This window comes from Mastacembelus armatus, chromosome 1 (genome assembly GCF_900324485.2).
Source record: "Mastacembelus armatus chromosome 1, fMasArm1.2, whole genome shotgun sequence".
Lineage (NCBI taxonomy): Eukaryota > Metazoa > Chordata > Actinopteri > Synbranchiformes > Mastacembelidae > Mastacembelus > Mastacembelus armatus.
In genome coordinates this window covers 4,136,550-4,154,356 of record NC_046633.1, presented here as the reverse complement: position 1 = coordinate 4,154,356, position 17,807 = coordinate 4,136,550, and the positions used below count along the sequence as shown (strand labels likewise).

Genomic DNA, 17,807 nt, shown 5'->3' with positions numbered 1-17,807 from the left:
TATATTTCCATTTTAATGATGATTATACTTTGAATGATTTACACACATATTTATATGCTATTTGGGTAGCATTGAGAGTTTGAAAGGCCCCATGAAATAAAATTTATTATTATTATTATTATTATTGTTGTCCTACATTTTGACAGTTGATGTGTGTACAGCGATGTCGAACACACTTTTTAGGCGCTGAGCAAATGTTGTTAGGTACACAGCAAATGTAAACAAAGCAGTGTGAGAAGTGATTGTTGCAGGATTCACCAAACCAAAAAGAAGATATTTACTCATCGCCATGATTAATCTCTATACTTTTTTGGGCTTAAAGGAAGAGTTTGTCATTTTCCCAAATATGCATATTCATTGTGAGAGTCACTGTAAATGACACCTGTCTCCTATTTGTAGAATATGAACCTATTACAATTCAATACAAAAGCTCTTACTTTAAGTTTATAATGTCAGTTTTTGTTGCCAAAGTCTGAATTCAGTTTCGTTTTAACTCAGATCATAGTTAAATCTGGTATACTGCTACAGCATATTCAGATGTATATATTCATTACTTCATGTTTCCTAATTGATGTTATTATTAATTATTTGAGTTTCCTATTTACATACTTTAGGTAGACAGAGTATTAGAAACATCTCCAATGCAAGCCAGTTCAACCCCACCACAATCTAAAATTTCAATAATAATATATAAGTAAATTAGCACCTTTTTGACAGTGCTGAAAAATGGAGCATTGTAGGCATCATTAAAGACTTAGTGGAGGAAAGCAGAAATAGAGAGGTAGCATATGACTTGCAATAGTTTGGAATCAAAAAAGCTGCCTGTCAAACTGCTCAATAATGGCCACCTGTTACTACACAGGGGGCCTAACTACCTCGGGGGTAAAGTCTGGGTTGCCAGTGGTGAGACTGGACACGATCCAGATGTAGCCAGCTCCAATCAGTCCCAAGGACCGAGCTTCCTCTAGTATATACCTGTTGAGAAATAGAGTCAGGGAGTTAATAAAGATCCACTGCTGAAATTTGACAGTGTATGACAAAGAGACAGAAACAGCAAAAGAAGATGAAATACACAAACACGCACACAGCTTCATCCTTGGAGCAATACAGGAGTATAACAGGACTCTGGATCCTCTTGAGGGCAATGTGTGATTTAGAGTTTGGGTCACCATCTACAGCATCTAGAGTCACCACACTCTGCAGGTCCCAGCGCACAAAGCTGTAACAAGAAGCCATTAAATAATACAAGGTACTTAATCTTGTCAGCTGTCGTAAACAAAGGTTAAGCATGAAAACAATGTGTGTGGTTGTACACAAGGTGGTGTGTATTCATTACCTGTGATCCACAGTTATCTTCAATGTGCTGATGAATTCCTGGTACCCAGGGAACTTTGAAGTGACAATAGAAAAAACATGCCAGTCATACTCCTCCATAATTGCAAGCATGAGCAGCGCCTCCTGTTGCAGAGCTGCACCAAACTGGAAGAACGTGGACTTCTCATCCTGTAACAACACACAAGCCAGCAGTACAGACCGTCAGCAGTTTTATCTGATGAACAGAATTAATTGCAGAAAAAAAACAAGAGCTGGAGTGAGTGAGTGTAAAGTTAAAAACCCAAACAGAGTTAGAGGAGCTATTTTCACTTTTGCAATCAGTGAGTCAGGCCAAGAGAGAAGGAGATAAGTGTAAGCAATAGAGAAACTACAAGAAGATGGGAAATGGGAAAAAGACGAAGCAGGAGAGATACTGGGAGAGCGAGATTCAGTCATCAAGTGAGGCTACACTACAAGAGGGTGATCGCTGGCAACCGGGGGGAGCTAATGGCAAGAGATAACTGTCTCATAAGTCACAGGTTTGATTCACTTCAGCTGTCTGTAGTCCATGTAACAACAGCCGTGTATTGTCACGAAAGCTTCAAAGCGAGTTAAATACAGATGCTCTATCTGCATTGTAAGGTGCTGTTTTATTGAACAAAGAATTTTTCTTTGGTACACTAACTGAAAAAAACCCAGCTTTTATAATTGTTTCATCTGAAGTCGGAGGATATTCTCTGTAAACTGTGGCTCCATATTTAACAGCATTAATTCAAATTTGCATGTTCAGTTAAATCATTTAGTCTCAGCACTGTGAGGAAACCTGGGGTCAGTGGGAAAGTAAGAGGTAAAACCAAGGCAGCTACTAATGAGAATGAAACCCAAAGTGAGTGCAAAATAAGTTCCTAATGATTGCAGAATGTATGTTTGCATAAAGTGTAAGCTGAGCTTCACCCTTGGGACACAACAAATAGACAACACAGCAACACAGCCTGTCCACAAGAGAGAAGAGGGGACAGAGGGAGGAGCAGTAGGAGAGTAAGAAAAGGCTGAGGGGGAGAATGAGGAGAAAAATGTTCCAGTCTTGTGAGAGAGATTGAGATACCTGCTGCAGAAAGAGATGGAAAAAAGAGTGAGGATCTTGGGAGAAAAACTGAGACACAAACATCAAACCTCCCCACAAGATTACTCACTCTTCTACACACACACACACACACACACACACACCACATGCACATAGGCATGCTCTAACACCCCTTACACACAGGGCATCAAAAGAACGTGACACATTAAACATCAAAGCCCTCATAGCCACACATGGAAAATCAACAGCTTTCAACACCCCCACCCATGTGTGTGTGTGTGTGTGTGTGTGTGTGTGTGTGTGTGTATACACAGTGGTTTCAGATAGTATTTAGGCCCCTTTACCTTTTGCACACTTTGTTGTTTTAGATTTAAAACAGGTTGCCAGTCTATCATAGGGCTGACAGAGACAAGTAAATATCCACACTCATGAACAATTTAAAGTCAATCAAGCTAACCTGCATGTCTATGGACTGAGGTACATCCTTTGTGCCTTAATTATTATTGTGTTTGAAATGTTTATCGTTTGACTGGAGTCCATCTGTGGCAAATTTAAGTGATTGGGCACAGTTTAAAATGACACACCTGCAATGTAAGGGTCCACACAATGTCAGGACAAAAACCAGGCCAAAGTCTAAGAGCTCTCTATAGACCTCTTCAATAAAACTATGGCAAAACATATATCAGGGCAAGGGTATAAAACCATTTCTAAAGCTTTGAGTGTCCCCATGAGCACAGTGGAGGACATTTGAGCCTTTGTCTGAGAGGTGACCAAGAACCCAACAGTCACTCCATCAAAGCTAACTCAGATCTGTTGCAGATATGGGAGAATCTGCCAGAAGGACGACCATCTCAGCATCTCTCTGTAAATCAGCCTGTTATGGTAGAGCTGTTAGACAGAACACACGTTGACTAAAAGGTATATCACAGCCCACTTGGAATCTGCTAAATAGCACTGAAATGACTCTGAAACCATGAGAGAAATGCTCTCTGCTCTAATGAAACAAAAACTGAGTTCTATGGGCAGAACTCCAAGCAGCATGGTTAGTTTGGTTAGTACCAAATTTTGACTGCACAGAACATTTATGGAGAGACCTGAAGTTCACAGAAGCCTCCCATCTAATCCGACAGATCTTGAGAGAACGTGGCAGGAAGAATGAGACAAACTGCCCAAATTCAAGTGTGCAAATCTTGTAGAAACTTACCCAAGACTGGAAGCTATAATTGCTGCTGAAGGGACTTCCACAAAATACTGAAGTAAGGGTCTGAATGATTGTGTGAATTTTAATTAAAAAAAAAAAAAAAAATCTAAAACCATTTCCATTTTGTCATTATCGATTATTGACTGAAGCTACAAGGACAAAATGTCAGTTCTAGACATTTAAGATAAATCTGCAACACAACAAAGTGTGCAAAAAAGTGAAAGGGTCTAAATAGTTTGAACATGAAGCGCACTGTGTGTGTATAAACAATGCATTGTGGCTCTAGTCAAGTCCTTTAGTTCAACAATAAGCTCTGAGTTCTAGCCATGACACACACAAAGTGCTCCCTGCAGATATTTAAGTTCCCTTCCTCCAACACAAAGAAAAGGAAGAAAAGTGAGAAGATGAAATTGTACTTCAATAAGATCTATCTCACTGTTTCCATCTGTGTGTGCGTGTTTCTGAATCAGACTGTGGGTGTGCATGGCTTTATATTTTATTCCTTCTATGTGGCAGCAGGCACATCCTCAATTCTACCCAGAAATTACAACACACAAGCACAGAAACTATTATGCAAATGCACTCACATCCTCACACACTGATACTGATAGTGTATTCAGTCAATAAAACAATATGAGTATTAAATATTTTTGTAGTTTTGGCTATGGTCTCTACTGATTATAAGATTATAAGATTGCTAAATAAAGGAACATAAGAACATCACCAAATTTCAAGATCATGTGATCAGTCTGACAATCAGAAAGATTACCAAGATGCTAAATCATCTAAAGCACTTCAAGCAGTGAATAAGTGCACACAAATACAGTGAGGATGGCCTGCAGAACTTCAGTGAGCTGTGGCATCTGCTCTTTGCTTAGGTGAGATTAGGATTCATAGACAGTTTGGAGGTGCTCAGGTCACATACTAACGTGGAAAAGTTTTCACATTTAACCAGTAAATATCTGTAAAACTGGTAGAGCCAGGCAAGCAGGGACGTCAGCTGCACTACTGAGGGAAGATTAAACTTGTAGAGCCAGCAGGATCAGCCAATGAATACTTACTGAGGCAGAGTAAAGCTGCAGCACACTGGCTCTTTGCTTGGTTAACAGGAGCATTAATGTAAATGTAGGACAGGTTTAGAGAATAGTGTCACCTGTCATGGGGCACGATAGATTTTTGATTGTACAACCTGATACAAACTGGAGGGTCATAACATTTAACATTCATAGTGGGTTTTTTACCCACCTTTTGGTACATTTCTTTGTGCACCGATGTCTCACACACATTAGTTACAATTCCAATCGACCAATAATTGATTTTACAAGCTGTGATTGAATTTTACAACATGCAGTTTGGTAATAAATTTGCCACACACGTGTTTTCTCTTTCAAATAAGTTTGGCTAGTCTGAAGGTTTGTTTAAAACCTGTATGCTGCTGTAAAATAATTTAATAGGCCACAGTTATCCTTTAGGCCGTTTATCAAGCAAAAATGTCATTTGCTGGTTCTCAAATGTGATGATTTGTTGTTCTTTTTTTGCTGCCATAGCCCTGGGTTTGGGGTTGCTGATTGGTCATAACAAGTAATTAGAAAAGGTCAGTTTTAGCTCTTGGGACTAACTGCAGGGATTTTTTTACTATTATTTTTTTTACAATTTTACATTTTATGCATTTAAAAAAATCATTATGTGATAATTACAGATAATAATTAGTTACAAATGGACACGCTCATTTTCATCTAAGAACACCAACCGAGAAGGACACAGATAGAACAAGAGAGGTGTTAAAAAGTCAGAATGACTTTGAAATGAAATACATTATGAACAGCTACTAATGACCCCAAATGAAGACAATCAACACACACTCCTGCTGATGAAAAACAAACATTCATTTGAAGTTGCATTTTTTTTTACCAATTAAACAACCATTTCTCATCATGATTGAAATGCGTAGTTTCTTAACTATAATTGTGAGGAATTGTTAGTGTGCAGGCTCTAGATTTAGAGTAATATTTGTTTAATTAGAGCTGCTGTGATTGCACGTGCATCTGTGCGATGGTTGTTTAGATGAATGAACTGTCCTGTTTGTACAGATGTAATGTGTTCTCAGGATGGCAGGATGTGTATGTTAAAACTTAACATACACAATGGAACTTACAAGGACGAAGATGCTGTGGAGGAGGTGCTACATGTCGTACTTGTTCAAATCTGGTTTTTGCTCATGTTTAATATTTAGATCTGTCACTGTGTCATTTAGGAGAGGAGGGTCTAACCCACACCTCACTCTGCTGTTTCACAAGGAGTAAAGAGGGGAGGACAGCAGAGGAGAAAGGATGTACAGTTGATGAAAGGGTGAAGGTCTTTTTAGAAAGGAGAGGTGACCTGCACTGCCTCATCAAATCACCCAAGCCCACCAAGAAGCTCACATATGAATAATACACAAATTCAATGCACGCACACACACACACACACACACACACACACACACACACACACACCACAAAAATGCATTTTCACATTATTAAAAACTGCCTGGAGATTCACTAATGACACTGTATTATACAAATCCATGGAACTGTATGTATAGTTTTACATCCAACCCCATGCATGCACACAGCACATACAGATGTGTAAATGTCCAAAGGGTCCAAAAATATAGCTTTACTTAGGAGCCAGACAACCAATGAATAATACAGCACCAAAACCAAGACAGTATCTCACTTATTCTCTCTCCCCTCTTCACACACATGTAGACACATGCTACTGCATGTCAAAATTCATTTTTGTTTACAGCAATCAGATTAAGAAAATATGAATGTGTGGACAGAGTTGTACGGATCCAGGCTAATGAGGGCTGAACTGACATATTTCTAGAAATCACAGGGAGAAGGAGACATGTGGGCTACATGAGGAGCAGCTCAGTCCTACAAGTAGGGAAGGTGGATGAAGAAGGAAGTGAGCAAAAGCTATGAAACAATAACTGAAAGGCTGGAAGTAGAGTACATGACATGAGGCTGAACAGAAAAAGAAGATGGAACTAGCATGCAAAATAATGAGAAATACATGGCAGTATGGAGCAGTAGGAGGAGGAGGATGAGGCCAACAATGTGCTGTATTAATATTTGATGCAGTAGGTCAGTTAGGAGGAGCAGCTACATTAAGTTGGCCTGACAAAAGTATGGCCTCCAGATGTTGCTAAGTACCATCCCACTTAAGTCTGCACAAAAGTGCAAACAAACTAACATAGCAAAATAAGTACTGTGTCAACAAAATAAAGTTTGCTGCAAGGGTCACATGCAAAATGCAAAATACACAAAAAGAAAAAAAACATCTTGACATTATTTTGGTTGAAAATGAATTGTGAATTTAAATTCCTTGCCTACACAGGGCTGAAAAGCTACTCCGCTGAGGCCCTAAGGTTTGAAGTACAGGTAAATAACAAAACACCAAAATCTAATTTGGTGGTAATTGCATTAGTAGAGATTTCTAATAGATGTGTTGGATTCAGTAAACCTTTTTAGACAGTGAATGTGTTTTTACTAAGATGAACATCCATCCATCCATCATCTATACCCCCTTATTCCTAACCAGGGTCCCAGGGATCTGCTGGAGCCTATCCCAGCTCTCTTTGGGTGAAAGGCAGGGGTACACCCTGGACAGGTCACCAGTCCATCACAGGGCCACATAGAGACAAACAACCTCACACACTCACACTCACTCCTATGGGCAATTTAGAGTCACCAATCAACCTCACATACAGTGGGTACGGAAAGTATTCAGACCCCTTTAAATTTTTCACTCTTTGTGTCATTGCAGCCATTTGCCAAAATCAAAAAAGTTCATTTTATTTCTCATTAATGTACACTCAGCACCCCATCTTGACAGAAAAAAAACAGAAATGTAGAAATTTTTGCACATTTATTAAAAAAGAAAAACTGAAATATCACATGGTCATAAGTATTCAGACCCTTTGCAGTGACACTCATATTTAACTCACATGCTGTCCATTTCTTCTGATCCTCCTTGAGATGGTTCTGCTCCTTCATTGGAGTCCAGCTGTGTTTAATTAAACTGATTGGACTTGATTAGGAAAGGCACACACCTGTCTATATAAGACCTTACAGCTCACAGTGCATGTCAGAGCAAATGAGAATCATGAGGTCGAAGGAACTGTCCAAGGAGCTCAGAGACAGAATTGTGGCAAGGCACAGATCTGGCCAAGGTTACAAAAGAAATTCTGCAGCACTTAAGGTTCCTAAGAGCACAGTGGTCTCCATAATCCTCAAATGGAAAAAGTTTGGGACGACCAGAACTCTTCCTAGACCTGGCCGTCCAGCCAAACTGAGCAATCGTGGGAGAAGAGCCTTGGTGAGAGAGGTATAGAAGAACCCAAAGATCACTGTGGCTGAGCTCCAGAGATGCAGTAGGGAGATGGGAGAAAGTTCCACAAAGTCAACTATCACTGCAGCCCTCCACCAGTCGGGGCTTTATGGCAGAGTGGCCCGAAGGAAGCCTCTCCTCAGTGCAAGACACATGAAAGCCTGCATAGAGTTTGCCAAAAAACACATGAAGGACTCCCAGACTATGAGAAATAAGATTCTCTGGTCTGATGAGACCAAGATTGAACTTTTTGGCGTTAATTCTAAGCGGTATGTGTGGAGAAAACCAGCCACTGCTCATCACCTGCCCAATACAATCCCTACAGTGAAACATGGTGGTGGGAGCATCATGTTGTGGGCGTGTTTTTCAGCTGCAGGGACAGGACGACTGGTTGCAATTGAAGGAAAGATGAATGCGGCCAAGTACAGAGATATCCTGGAAGAAAACCTGTTCCCGAGTGCTCAGGACCTCAGACTGGGCCGAAGGTTCACCTTTCAACAGGACAATGACCCTAAGCAGCTAAAATAACAAAGGAGTGGCTTCGGAACAACTCTGTGACCGTTCTTGACTGGCCCAGCCAGAGCCCTGACCTAAACCCAATTGAGCATCGCTGGAGAGACCTGGAAATGGCTGTCCACCAACGTTCACCATCCAACCTGACAGAACTGGAGAGGATCTGCAAGGAAGAATGGCAGAGGATCCCCAAATCCAGGTGTGAAAAACTTGTTGCATCATTCCCAAGAAGACTCATGGCTGTACTAGCTCAAAAGGGTGCTTCTACTCAATACTGAGCACAGGGTCTGAATACTTATGACCATGTGATGTTTCAGTTTTTCTTTTTTAATAAATTTGCAAAAATTTCTACATTTCTGTTTTTTTCTGTCAAGATGGGGTGCTGAGTGTACATTAATGAGAAATAAAATGAACTTTTTTGATTTTGGCAAATGGCTGCAATGACACAAAGAGTGAAAAATTTAAAGGGGTCTGAATACTTTCCGTACCCACTGTACATGTTTTTGGACTGTGGGAGGAAACCAGAGTACCTGGAGAAAACCCACACAAGCACAGGGAGAACATGCAGACTCCACACAGAAAGGTCCCTGCTGGGTTACGAACACGGGACCTTCTTGCTGTGAGGTAACAGTACTAAGCACTAAGCCACGGTACAAAATAATAAATCTTAATGAACTTTAAGTAATGACTGTCTCATTCACCATGCAGTAGTCCAAGAGACAATTTTCATGGGGTATTTTGGGACAATATAAAGAAAGCCAAAAAAATCAGCTGTCCAAATAATTTGTCATTTGCTATTTTCATCTAGTCCTTATCCAAAACCAACAAGAATATCACAGGTGTAAATAAAAACATCAATGGTTACCTCAATACATGTAGCTTTTACTGTGCCAGAGCCCTGTTGTTTCACTGGCGTTTCTAACTGAAACATTTAAATATAGTGGGTCACACTTTCTTTTGTGAAAAAGGCTTGTACTGTATACAAAAAGGATGTTAATTCAAACCTTTGCTGCAGTACCAGGAGTGCCACTCCAAGAATATCCAAACACAGTCTACTGCCTGTTCCAGTGTTACACAATGTGTACAATGCACATCAGCTTAGGTATTACAGTAGATAATTTTTATAAACTAATTTCTACTGCTGTAATTAAGATTAATGAAACATTGCTGGTTAGTATGTTAGGAGGATGAAAGGTAGGCACACTAAACAAGAGCTTGTAAAACATTAAAACTGCACTAAAGAGCTGCAGTGGCAGGCAGGACACATTTCCTGATGCAGTTTAAATCTTTGTAAATGCTCAGCAGATGTTCTGCAAACCGTATAGTGCGAACAAACAGCCTTCTAAATCCATCTGCTAACAAAGAATTAGCCCAGTAAAGCCACCTACAAACAAAACACCTAGGGTAGCCTAGGGAAGTAAGCTGTTGCCACTTAAACAGCATCAGAAGTAACCCAGCCAAAGAATTTCCATTCAGAGAGAGCTGTTTATGTTACAAAAGCTTCTGAGGAGTCTAAAATGGCACTTGCTCTTTAAAAAAAAAAAAAATCTATATATTAATTTATTGATCCTGGTGTTGGGAATGACGAGTTTAGAAAACCAAATAACAGTCAAGTGTGTAGCTTCAAACATTATTTTTAGAACATTTCTGAAAGCTGCGAACAGGAACAGAACAGCAACCTCATGGCATAAAAAAAAGTTCCCTGGACACTGACAGAATGTAAAGGCAGGTCTCTCCATAGCTAACAAGCAGAGGTCCCTTAAGCACTGAAAGCTGTTTTAGTTTTAGAACACAGGTCCCAAACCCACATCCACCATCCACTAACCGCACATAGACTTTCTACATTCCCAGGACTGACAGAAAAGTATTGCATTTAGCTTGCAAAGTTTATCTCCTAATGCTAACAAAGACTACTTTAGTATTTAACAAGAGGTGAGTCCCAATGCTTAAGTCTGCTGTAGTATTTAACAGCCTCACATTCCCCAGGCAAACACAGAATAGCATTTAACACAGCACAGAGGCCCCAAGCTAGCATAGCCTAGCTCAGACTAGTGAAGCATTAGGTCTCACCACTAACCCAGACAAGCATGTAATGGACAGAAGCGCAGCCTTGAACTGACAAAGCACACAACATCACAGCTAAACCTCAGAATGTAATATGGGACTAAAATATGACAGGTCTCCTGGTACTTAAAACACATTTTTCTTGTCCAACTAACACTTAACTTTTTTCCACACACATGTTTAAAGGAACGATGTTATTCTACTACAATTATCCAGCACTCTTAGTGAAAACCAAACCAGTCCGGCATTTCTGCAAAGTTGCAACAGTGTGATAGAAGAAGCGTGTAAAAAAATGTCCATCATAAATACATTAATTTACCAAACAAAAATAATTAAGCTAAAGCAATGGTAATAGTTTCTGAATGTGTCAAATGCAGTGGAGGGTTTTGATTTTTTTATGGCCATTGACGGCAAAGGGAAAAAAATAAAAGGTCTGTTTTTATGCAAAAATGTTTTGCTCAAATGATTCTTAAGGCAACACATCCCACACACATATTAAATATCAAGAGGAGAAATCCCATAAGGCCATAAGGACAGGGCTCTTATAAGCAACAGAACAAACATGAATTAAACTTGTAGGACTGAAAAATTGCTTTAGCTTGAAAACCATTTATCTGATTTTTTTTGTAGAATTCCCCTCTGAAATTTCCAGATGGTAAATTTGTTAGTTTGTTCACAAATTCGAACTGAACTCTATCTGGGATTATACGATGGACCGAACATAACTTAAATGACAGATCTATCTTATTCCATTGAAAGACAACTAATAATTATCTATAAGAAATTTCCAAGGGAAAGAGGAATTCAAACTACATAAAGTCAAGAAAATACATCTCAGAGTTAAATTTTTAACACTAAACTCATTGTTATTACATTTACAACCTTAAGCAATCCATGAAGGTTACATTTTAAATGAATTAATTGCTTCCTGGATTCAAGTCTTTATGATGAGTTGCATTAAGCATCTTTTGGGCAAAACAGTTACGAGTAATATGTTTGCAATTTGACTCGTTTTCCCCATTTCCCCAAAAAGCCATAAAAAAAAAAAAAAACATCACTGTATTTGCCGCAGTCAGAAACTAGTACACTGTGTTCTATTGCAGGTTTACCTTAATTATCTCAGGAAAGTCATAAACTCACATTTGTTTTTTTAAAATCCATTACAAACTGCTTGCAGACATATTGCAGCCTTGAAGAATGTATAGTCATCTATCATTCCCATGTAATATATTTCTTTCCTGTCGACATGTCAGTTGAGATTTTTTTACACTTTTGCTGGGATTTTTAGTGTGGCAAAAACAAATTATCAGTTACTAATGCATGATGAGATTAGCAAGAGATTAGTGATTTATCAATCCAGTGGTGATGTGCCAACAACACACCTACAGACTTCTCTTCCACAGGGTACCATAACTATTTATCTGCTAATATGTTTAGATTTTCAAGTTCAATTTCCCTTTAAAACAATTGTTTCCAATTGGTATATTGTAGAAAATGTAGATACAGAAAATCTTTAAATTGTTAGCCAGGTTTTGGCATTCGCAGTGTATTCAGTGGAAAAAGAGCAAATGGTAAATATGCAATTATTGCTGAAGAGTAAAAAGAGACTTGTTGTCAGGCACTGGCAAATAAGGAAACATATGCAACTGAAAGGCTTTTTTTTTTTTTTTAGCTTGAGTCTGAAACACAAACAAGCTCTTACAACATTTTGATTTAATTAGCAAAACTTCCTAATGCAGATGTTCTAAGGAAGAGTATTATTCCTAATTGGGCTTCAAGCAAGCTGAGTAGTTGTTTTCTTTATGCTGCAGATTAGTCAAAGTATGAACCTCATGATCGAACTGCTGCTCAGGTTAATATATATAATAATTTGACACACATTTGTTGATAAATGCCAATTCAGTAGAAACAATCCAACTATCACTTATACACCAGAGAAAACAGTGCTGACTCTCTCACATATGATGCTGCATCAGCGAGCCAAGCATCAGCTACAATATTGTAAAGAAATGACACACTTATTTAAAATGGCAGAGGAAAGGAAAATTGATTCCTAGCAGAAGTTCGACAGTGTATATTGTATTGCGTGGCAGAAGTGTGCTTGCCAAGCACCGCAGGTTGAATCTGTCTCCTGAGTGGTAGCCGATGGTTGTGTGCATGGTTGGTCCTGCCTATCCAAGTGTCAGAATGCTGCTCACGGCAGAGGCTAATCACAGCACCTGTTTAGGAGAGATTACAGCAGGATCCGCCAGAGTGCTGAAAGGCCTCTGCTTTATTAAAAATGAAGTGTCTGTCCAGGCTGTGACATCCACACGCACAAGCATTTGTATGGCAGAAAAAGAATGGACGGTGTGTCTCTATTTATATATGTGCTAGTGCTGCTGTTTGAGCAATAATAACTATTTGACTTATAGAGCTTCAGAGAGAAAGGGATGTTAATGTTATTTAACCCCCCACATGGAAAACAAATGACAAATCCAACCCTATACCTCCCTCAGTCTCTCTTCCCCCATCGGTGAATGAATTTAAAACAGCTCAAGAACTGAGCAAGACCCTGCATCCTCCTCCTTCTTCTGGCAGCCTTCATTGGCAAATCAAAGAATTGCCAGTTTGATATTTATAGCTGAAGTGCCTTTGGGTGAAAAAAAACCCACTCTCATTCTTACTCTCTTTCCCTCTCTCTCCAGCCCACTGATGGTGACTCTGTTGGACTTTAGAAACCTTAGGCCTGGTGTAAAAATGGCAGCAAGCTGTGAGTCACCCCATCTCGGCTGACTACCTCAGCGTTGATTGCTGGACCAAGTTAAAGAGGCCAAGTGCCGCAGGTATGAGAATAGGACGGCCAGTCGGGGTTAGGGTCAGGGCACCTGTCCAGTGCCACTGCAAAACAAAACGATTTGGCTAGCGTAACAATACCACAAGCCAAAATATTAATTAGACAATTCACAGTGTGTTAGTCTTTCTGCTTTTAGAGAAGAGCTGCAGGCCCCGCTGAATACAAAAACATTGGTTTATCACTGTTTTGGTTAAAATTACATTAGCCCAGTGTTTCTTAAGTGAGTTGCTGACAGCCAAGGCATTATGTTTGCTAAATACCACAGAATAAGTTTATACAATGACAGAGGTTTCTAGGGGACATGTCAGTTGGGTACAGGGAGGATTCTGGGAGGAATGCTGGAAAGTGGTGAAGAGGTTCTGCATAGACTGTTTGCGGGGAAATGGAGGGGGTTAGACAAATCACTAATTCTGCAGAGAAAAGAAAAACTCTTGCTGAAGGGGGATTCATTCATTATATATAAGCCTTACTCAGGTCTGTGTAAGCCTTTTTATACCAAAAACACTCCCACAACACTATTGTGCACACGCACACATAAAACTCTTGTTGCTACATTTAGTTAAACCAGCAACAGGCTAATGTGCATTAATCCTCACTCTCCCAGCCTTTTCTGAGTTTGTCCTCCTGTGAATCAATCTCCAGTTTAACACCTTTACTGGTCTGTTCTTTCTTCCCCTTTCTCCTCTCTTCGTTGCTCACCAACCCAACTACTCGTTCCCATCGCTTTTGTTCACACGACAGTCACTATCCACTGTTACCATGGCAAATCAATGGTCAGTCTACAGATGGGAGCAGATTCATTTTTCTGTAGGACACACACCAACACACATGCCTAAACACTTGATGTGTTTGCTTCCCGCTCTGGCATTTCATCACACTGGTAAAAGATAGGTGTTTATGTGCTGCGTGGAAGAGTGCAGATATGTGTACATGTGTTTACGTGTGTGTGTGGCCAGTGTGTCAAAGATCAGATAAGTAAATCTATTTTCTTTACTAATTAAAGTAAGACAGTGCTCCCAAGGAAAAACAGAGCATACCGAATGCCAAGGCACAGTTTGATATGATAACCACAAATGCATGCACACACAAGTGCACAGACACAAATTACTTTTGGCGACGTGTATATTATCTCTGCTGTGCATCTGTGGGGGTAGACTGTACACGTGTATATATGTGGGTCTATCAGTGTATGTGCTAAGTTGCTAAATATCCATTGGGGTAGTTAGAGCAGCTACATGGCAGATGCTTAAAGCCAGTGGCTATTAGACAGCAGAGCAGAGATAATAGGCTACGGCTGCCATTACCTACTACGCCCTATTAGCCAGTACCCAACCTGGAGACAAACAGACACACGCACATACACACAAACAGGCCACATTTGTGCTTGTGTGTATGCATCTTTATGTCCGTGGGTGTGTATGAGTGTGCTCTATTGGACAGTGCACGCTTGGAGAGCTTGATGAGAGAGGAAGGGAGGAGACAGGAGTGATAGAGAGGAATGATAGAAAGGCTAATTTTCCAGGCCTCCTTTTAGTGAGACAGATCTTTTCCAGATGGGGAGGGAGGGGAGGAGAGACTCAGAGAATAGGAGGAAGTAGACGAAGTGCTAACACATTCAGAAAACAAAAGTGCATTACAGTCCATGTAAGCAAGAAGATGAGCTGAGAGTTGACAGGAAGAGCAGAGGGGAGAAGTGGGAGGTAGAGAGAGCTATACAGACAGAAAGAAGTAGAGAGAGAGAGAGAGGTGAGACTCCATGTGACAGTTAAAAAAAAAAAAAAAAAAAAAAAATCCAAAATCTGATTGTTTGTTTCTGACATTTCTCTGGGTGCATACGTGTGCTGAGGACAGGGAAAGAATGACACACATCACATGTTGGTGCTCTGTATCCATCTGTCTATCCATCCACCCCTCCTTCCATCCTTCTGTCACTAGCTCTCGTTTGCAGACATTGTCAGTGTGGCTGCTCCTGCTTCAGCAGATCATTATAGGTGGATGCTCTGGTGCTGGAGACTGGGAATGTTGCTCTACAGAAGTGGCATAATAAGTAAATACAAGGGGGTTTAGTGATGACGATGATGACGATGATCAGGCGGTGTTCCCTGTTTACTTTTACATTCTCCTCTCCCTCCCTCCTGTCTTCGTCTCCATGCCTCCTTCTTTCTCCCTTTCTGCTCAACACACTTTGCAGAAGTTTGAGCCACTGGGAGATCATTAGTACAGGATCAAACCCCAACTCTCGCTGTCCACACATATACATACACACACACAAACACACACACGCTGACAGAAACACACGAAGCACACACGCACACACATATAGAGAAAGAGCATACAGACCACACACCCACACACACACGAAAACAAGAAATGGGGGCACACAGAAGAGTACTGCAGCTTAAAATCCAAAACACAAAGTGAGGGAGACTGTTTTCGTGTGTGTGTGTGTGTGTGTGTGTGTGTGTGCAGGGGGAAGGACATCAAAACAGAGTTGAGTGAAATTGAGGGGAGAAACAGGGTTGATTGAGGACCATTTCCTTTTTTTTGAAGATGAACAAAAAGTAGCACTTCATCTGAGACACAGAAAATACACATTTACTTGAACAGACTTGACAGACGTGTGTGCGCTCTTTGCCACATGCACATAAACTGAGCAGCCACCCACACATCACAAGCCCATTCAGTGACTCCAAGCAGCCTCTCTCTCCTACACACTTTCTAGCACACAAATAAAGAAAAGTTGTATTCATACACATGCACACAGAACATATATCCTCCTTTCTCTCTCTCTCTATTCAAATGCATTCATGCATGCACCTCCATGCACACATGCAGTGCGGCAACCAAACATGCAGACATACACACAGTCACAGTCAGTCTCTGCATCAGGAGTGTGTTGAATAATTCAGTCTAAGGGAAGTACACAAGACTGTTAGGAGTGTATTCAGCGCTGGCCTCGGGGCCGGCCTCTGCTCTAAAAGCATGATGTCATTGCCAGTCTTCTCCTGTCCCTTTCCTCCTTTTTGTCTGTTCGACTTGCTTTTTCCACACTCTCCCCCTCATTCTCGTTCCACTGGTTAAATTTGGTTTTGATGGCGCATTTAATTCTTAATTGGGTCCAAAAATCATGACGCGTGTATCCAACAGAGCATGTGTGCACAAAAATTAAAATTAAAAAAAGTTTAAACAGTATTAGGAGTTGTGAATCTGTGAAGCGTCAGGCTAGCTGCATTTTTCTTTTGTACTGCATCCACTTCTGCCTCCTCTAATTTCTCTCTCATTCGTTCCATCTCATCCTTTTTTCAGTCCACCCTCCCTTCCCTTTCTTCTGCAGGTTTACCAGCTGTTCTGCTGATCCACCAAAGCCTCTCTCAGATGTAGGTCACTCTCTCAATTAAGGCAATTAGCAGCAGCCGGGTGAGACTGAGAATGAGACGCTCTCATTACAGCAACAGGAGCCATAGGCCTGCATCACATGGCTAGCACTTAACACTCCACTTGGCACCTGCATTAGCCTTGCCTAGTGCCAATCTGCCAGTATTTACTTGTACTAGCACTGAATTGGCCCCTGCAGAAGAACAGAACCATGCTGTTCAATCTACACTATTCAGACTGGATTAGCTTTACTCCATGTGTAATTTCATGGATCATTCATACCGGATGAAGAATCTCTGCTCATAGCCATAATGTAAAATTTCATGATGATTTGTTGCACAAGAAAAAGAAAACCCAGAAATATCCACAGTGCACACGAAGACTTTCACCTAACAGAGGCGATGCTTGTCTTGAGGTCAGAAATCTTGCCGCCTCCAGTACATGTGTAATGACAATATACCGGCTGCCACAAAGGAAACCCATTATTGAGGTTATAGTGGTATCAGTTCGAACTGGCTTGCTATTATCAGGTGACATTTGAGCTGATTGTTCCATATTTTTTTAAATAACCTAGTTAATGGACTTTATAGGCCAGATTATTCTCTAACAAATACTCTTCCCAAAGGTCAAGAACGAGCTTCAAAATACAGATTTTTACAGGATTTTAAATTTCAGAATCTCTTTCTGTAAAACTAATCAAACATGAACATAATCGATGTAAAGCTAGAGAGAAATGTGATATATGCATCTGCAGTGTGCTGATCTGTAATGCAATCCTTTAGGATGTGTCAGGCTTATAGTACCCCTGGCCATCATTAACTGGCTGTAGCGATGTAGGCCTCTTTCAAGACTGCGCCAATCCAAATCGTCTGTTAGCTAGCCTCATGCCAATGACAGCTGATTAGTACTGGTCTGAAGAACAATGTTCTAGGATGCATCACCAACAGCTAGCCTAGCAGCACCTCTGGCCATCATTAAATTGCTACAGCGAGGTAGGCTATTTTGTTCCATATTGCTAATTTTTTCCATACACACACAGTCAC

General features: G+C 40.4%; 1 protein-coding gene across 1 annotated transcript in view; it reads right to left on the bottom strand.

Moving 5' to 3' along the window:
• grin2ab (glutamate receptor, ionotropic, N-methyl D-aspartate 2A, b) overlaps positions 1-17,807 on the bottom strand; it is an 84,259-nt gene that overhangs the window by 23,030 nt on the left and 43,422 nt on the right. Inside the window, exons 5-7 of the mRNA XM_026302665.1 lie at positions 1,337-1,503; positions 1,085-1,219; positions 876-975 (exon numbers count right to left, since the gene is read on the bottom strand). Coding sequence (XP_026158450.1) covers positions 876-975; positions 1,085-1,219; positions 1,337-1,503 — 402 coding nt within the window. The remainder of the gene's footprint in view (positions 1-875; positions 976-1,084; positions 1,220-1,336; positions 1,504-17,807) is intronic.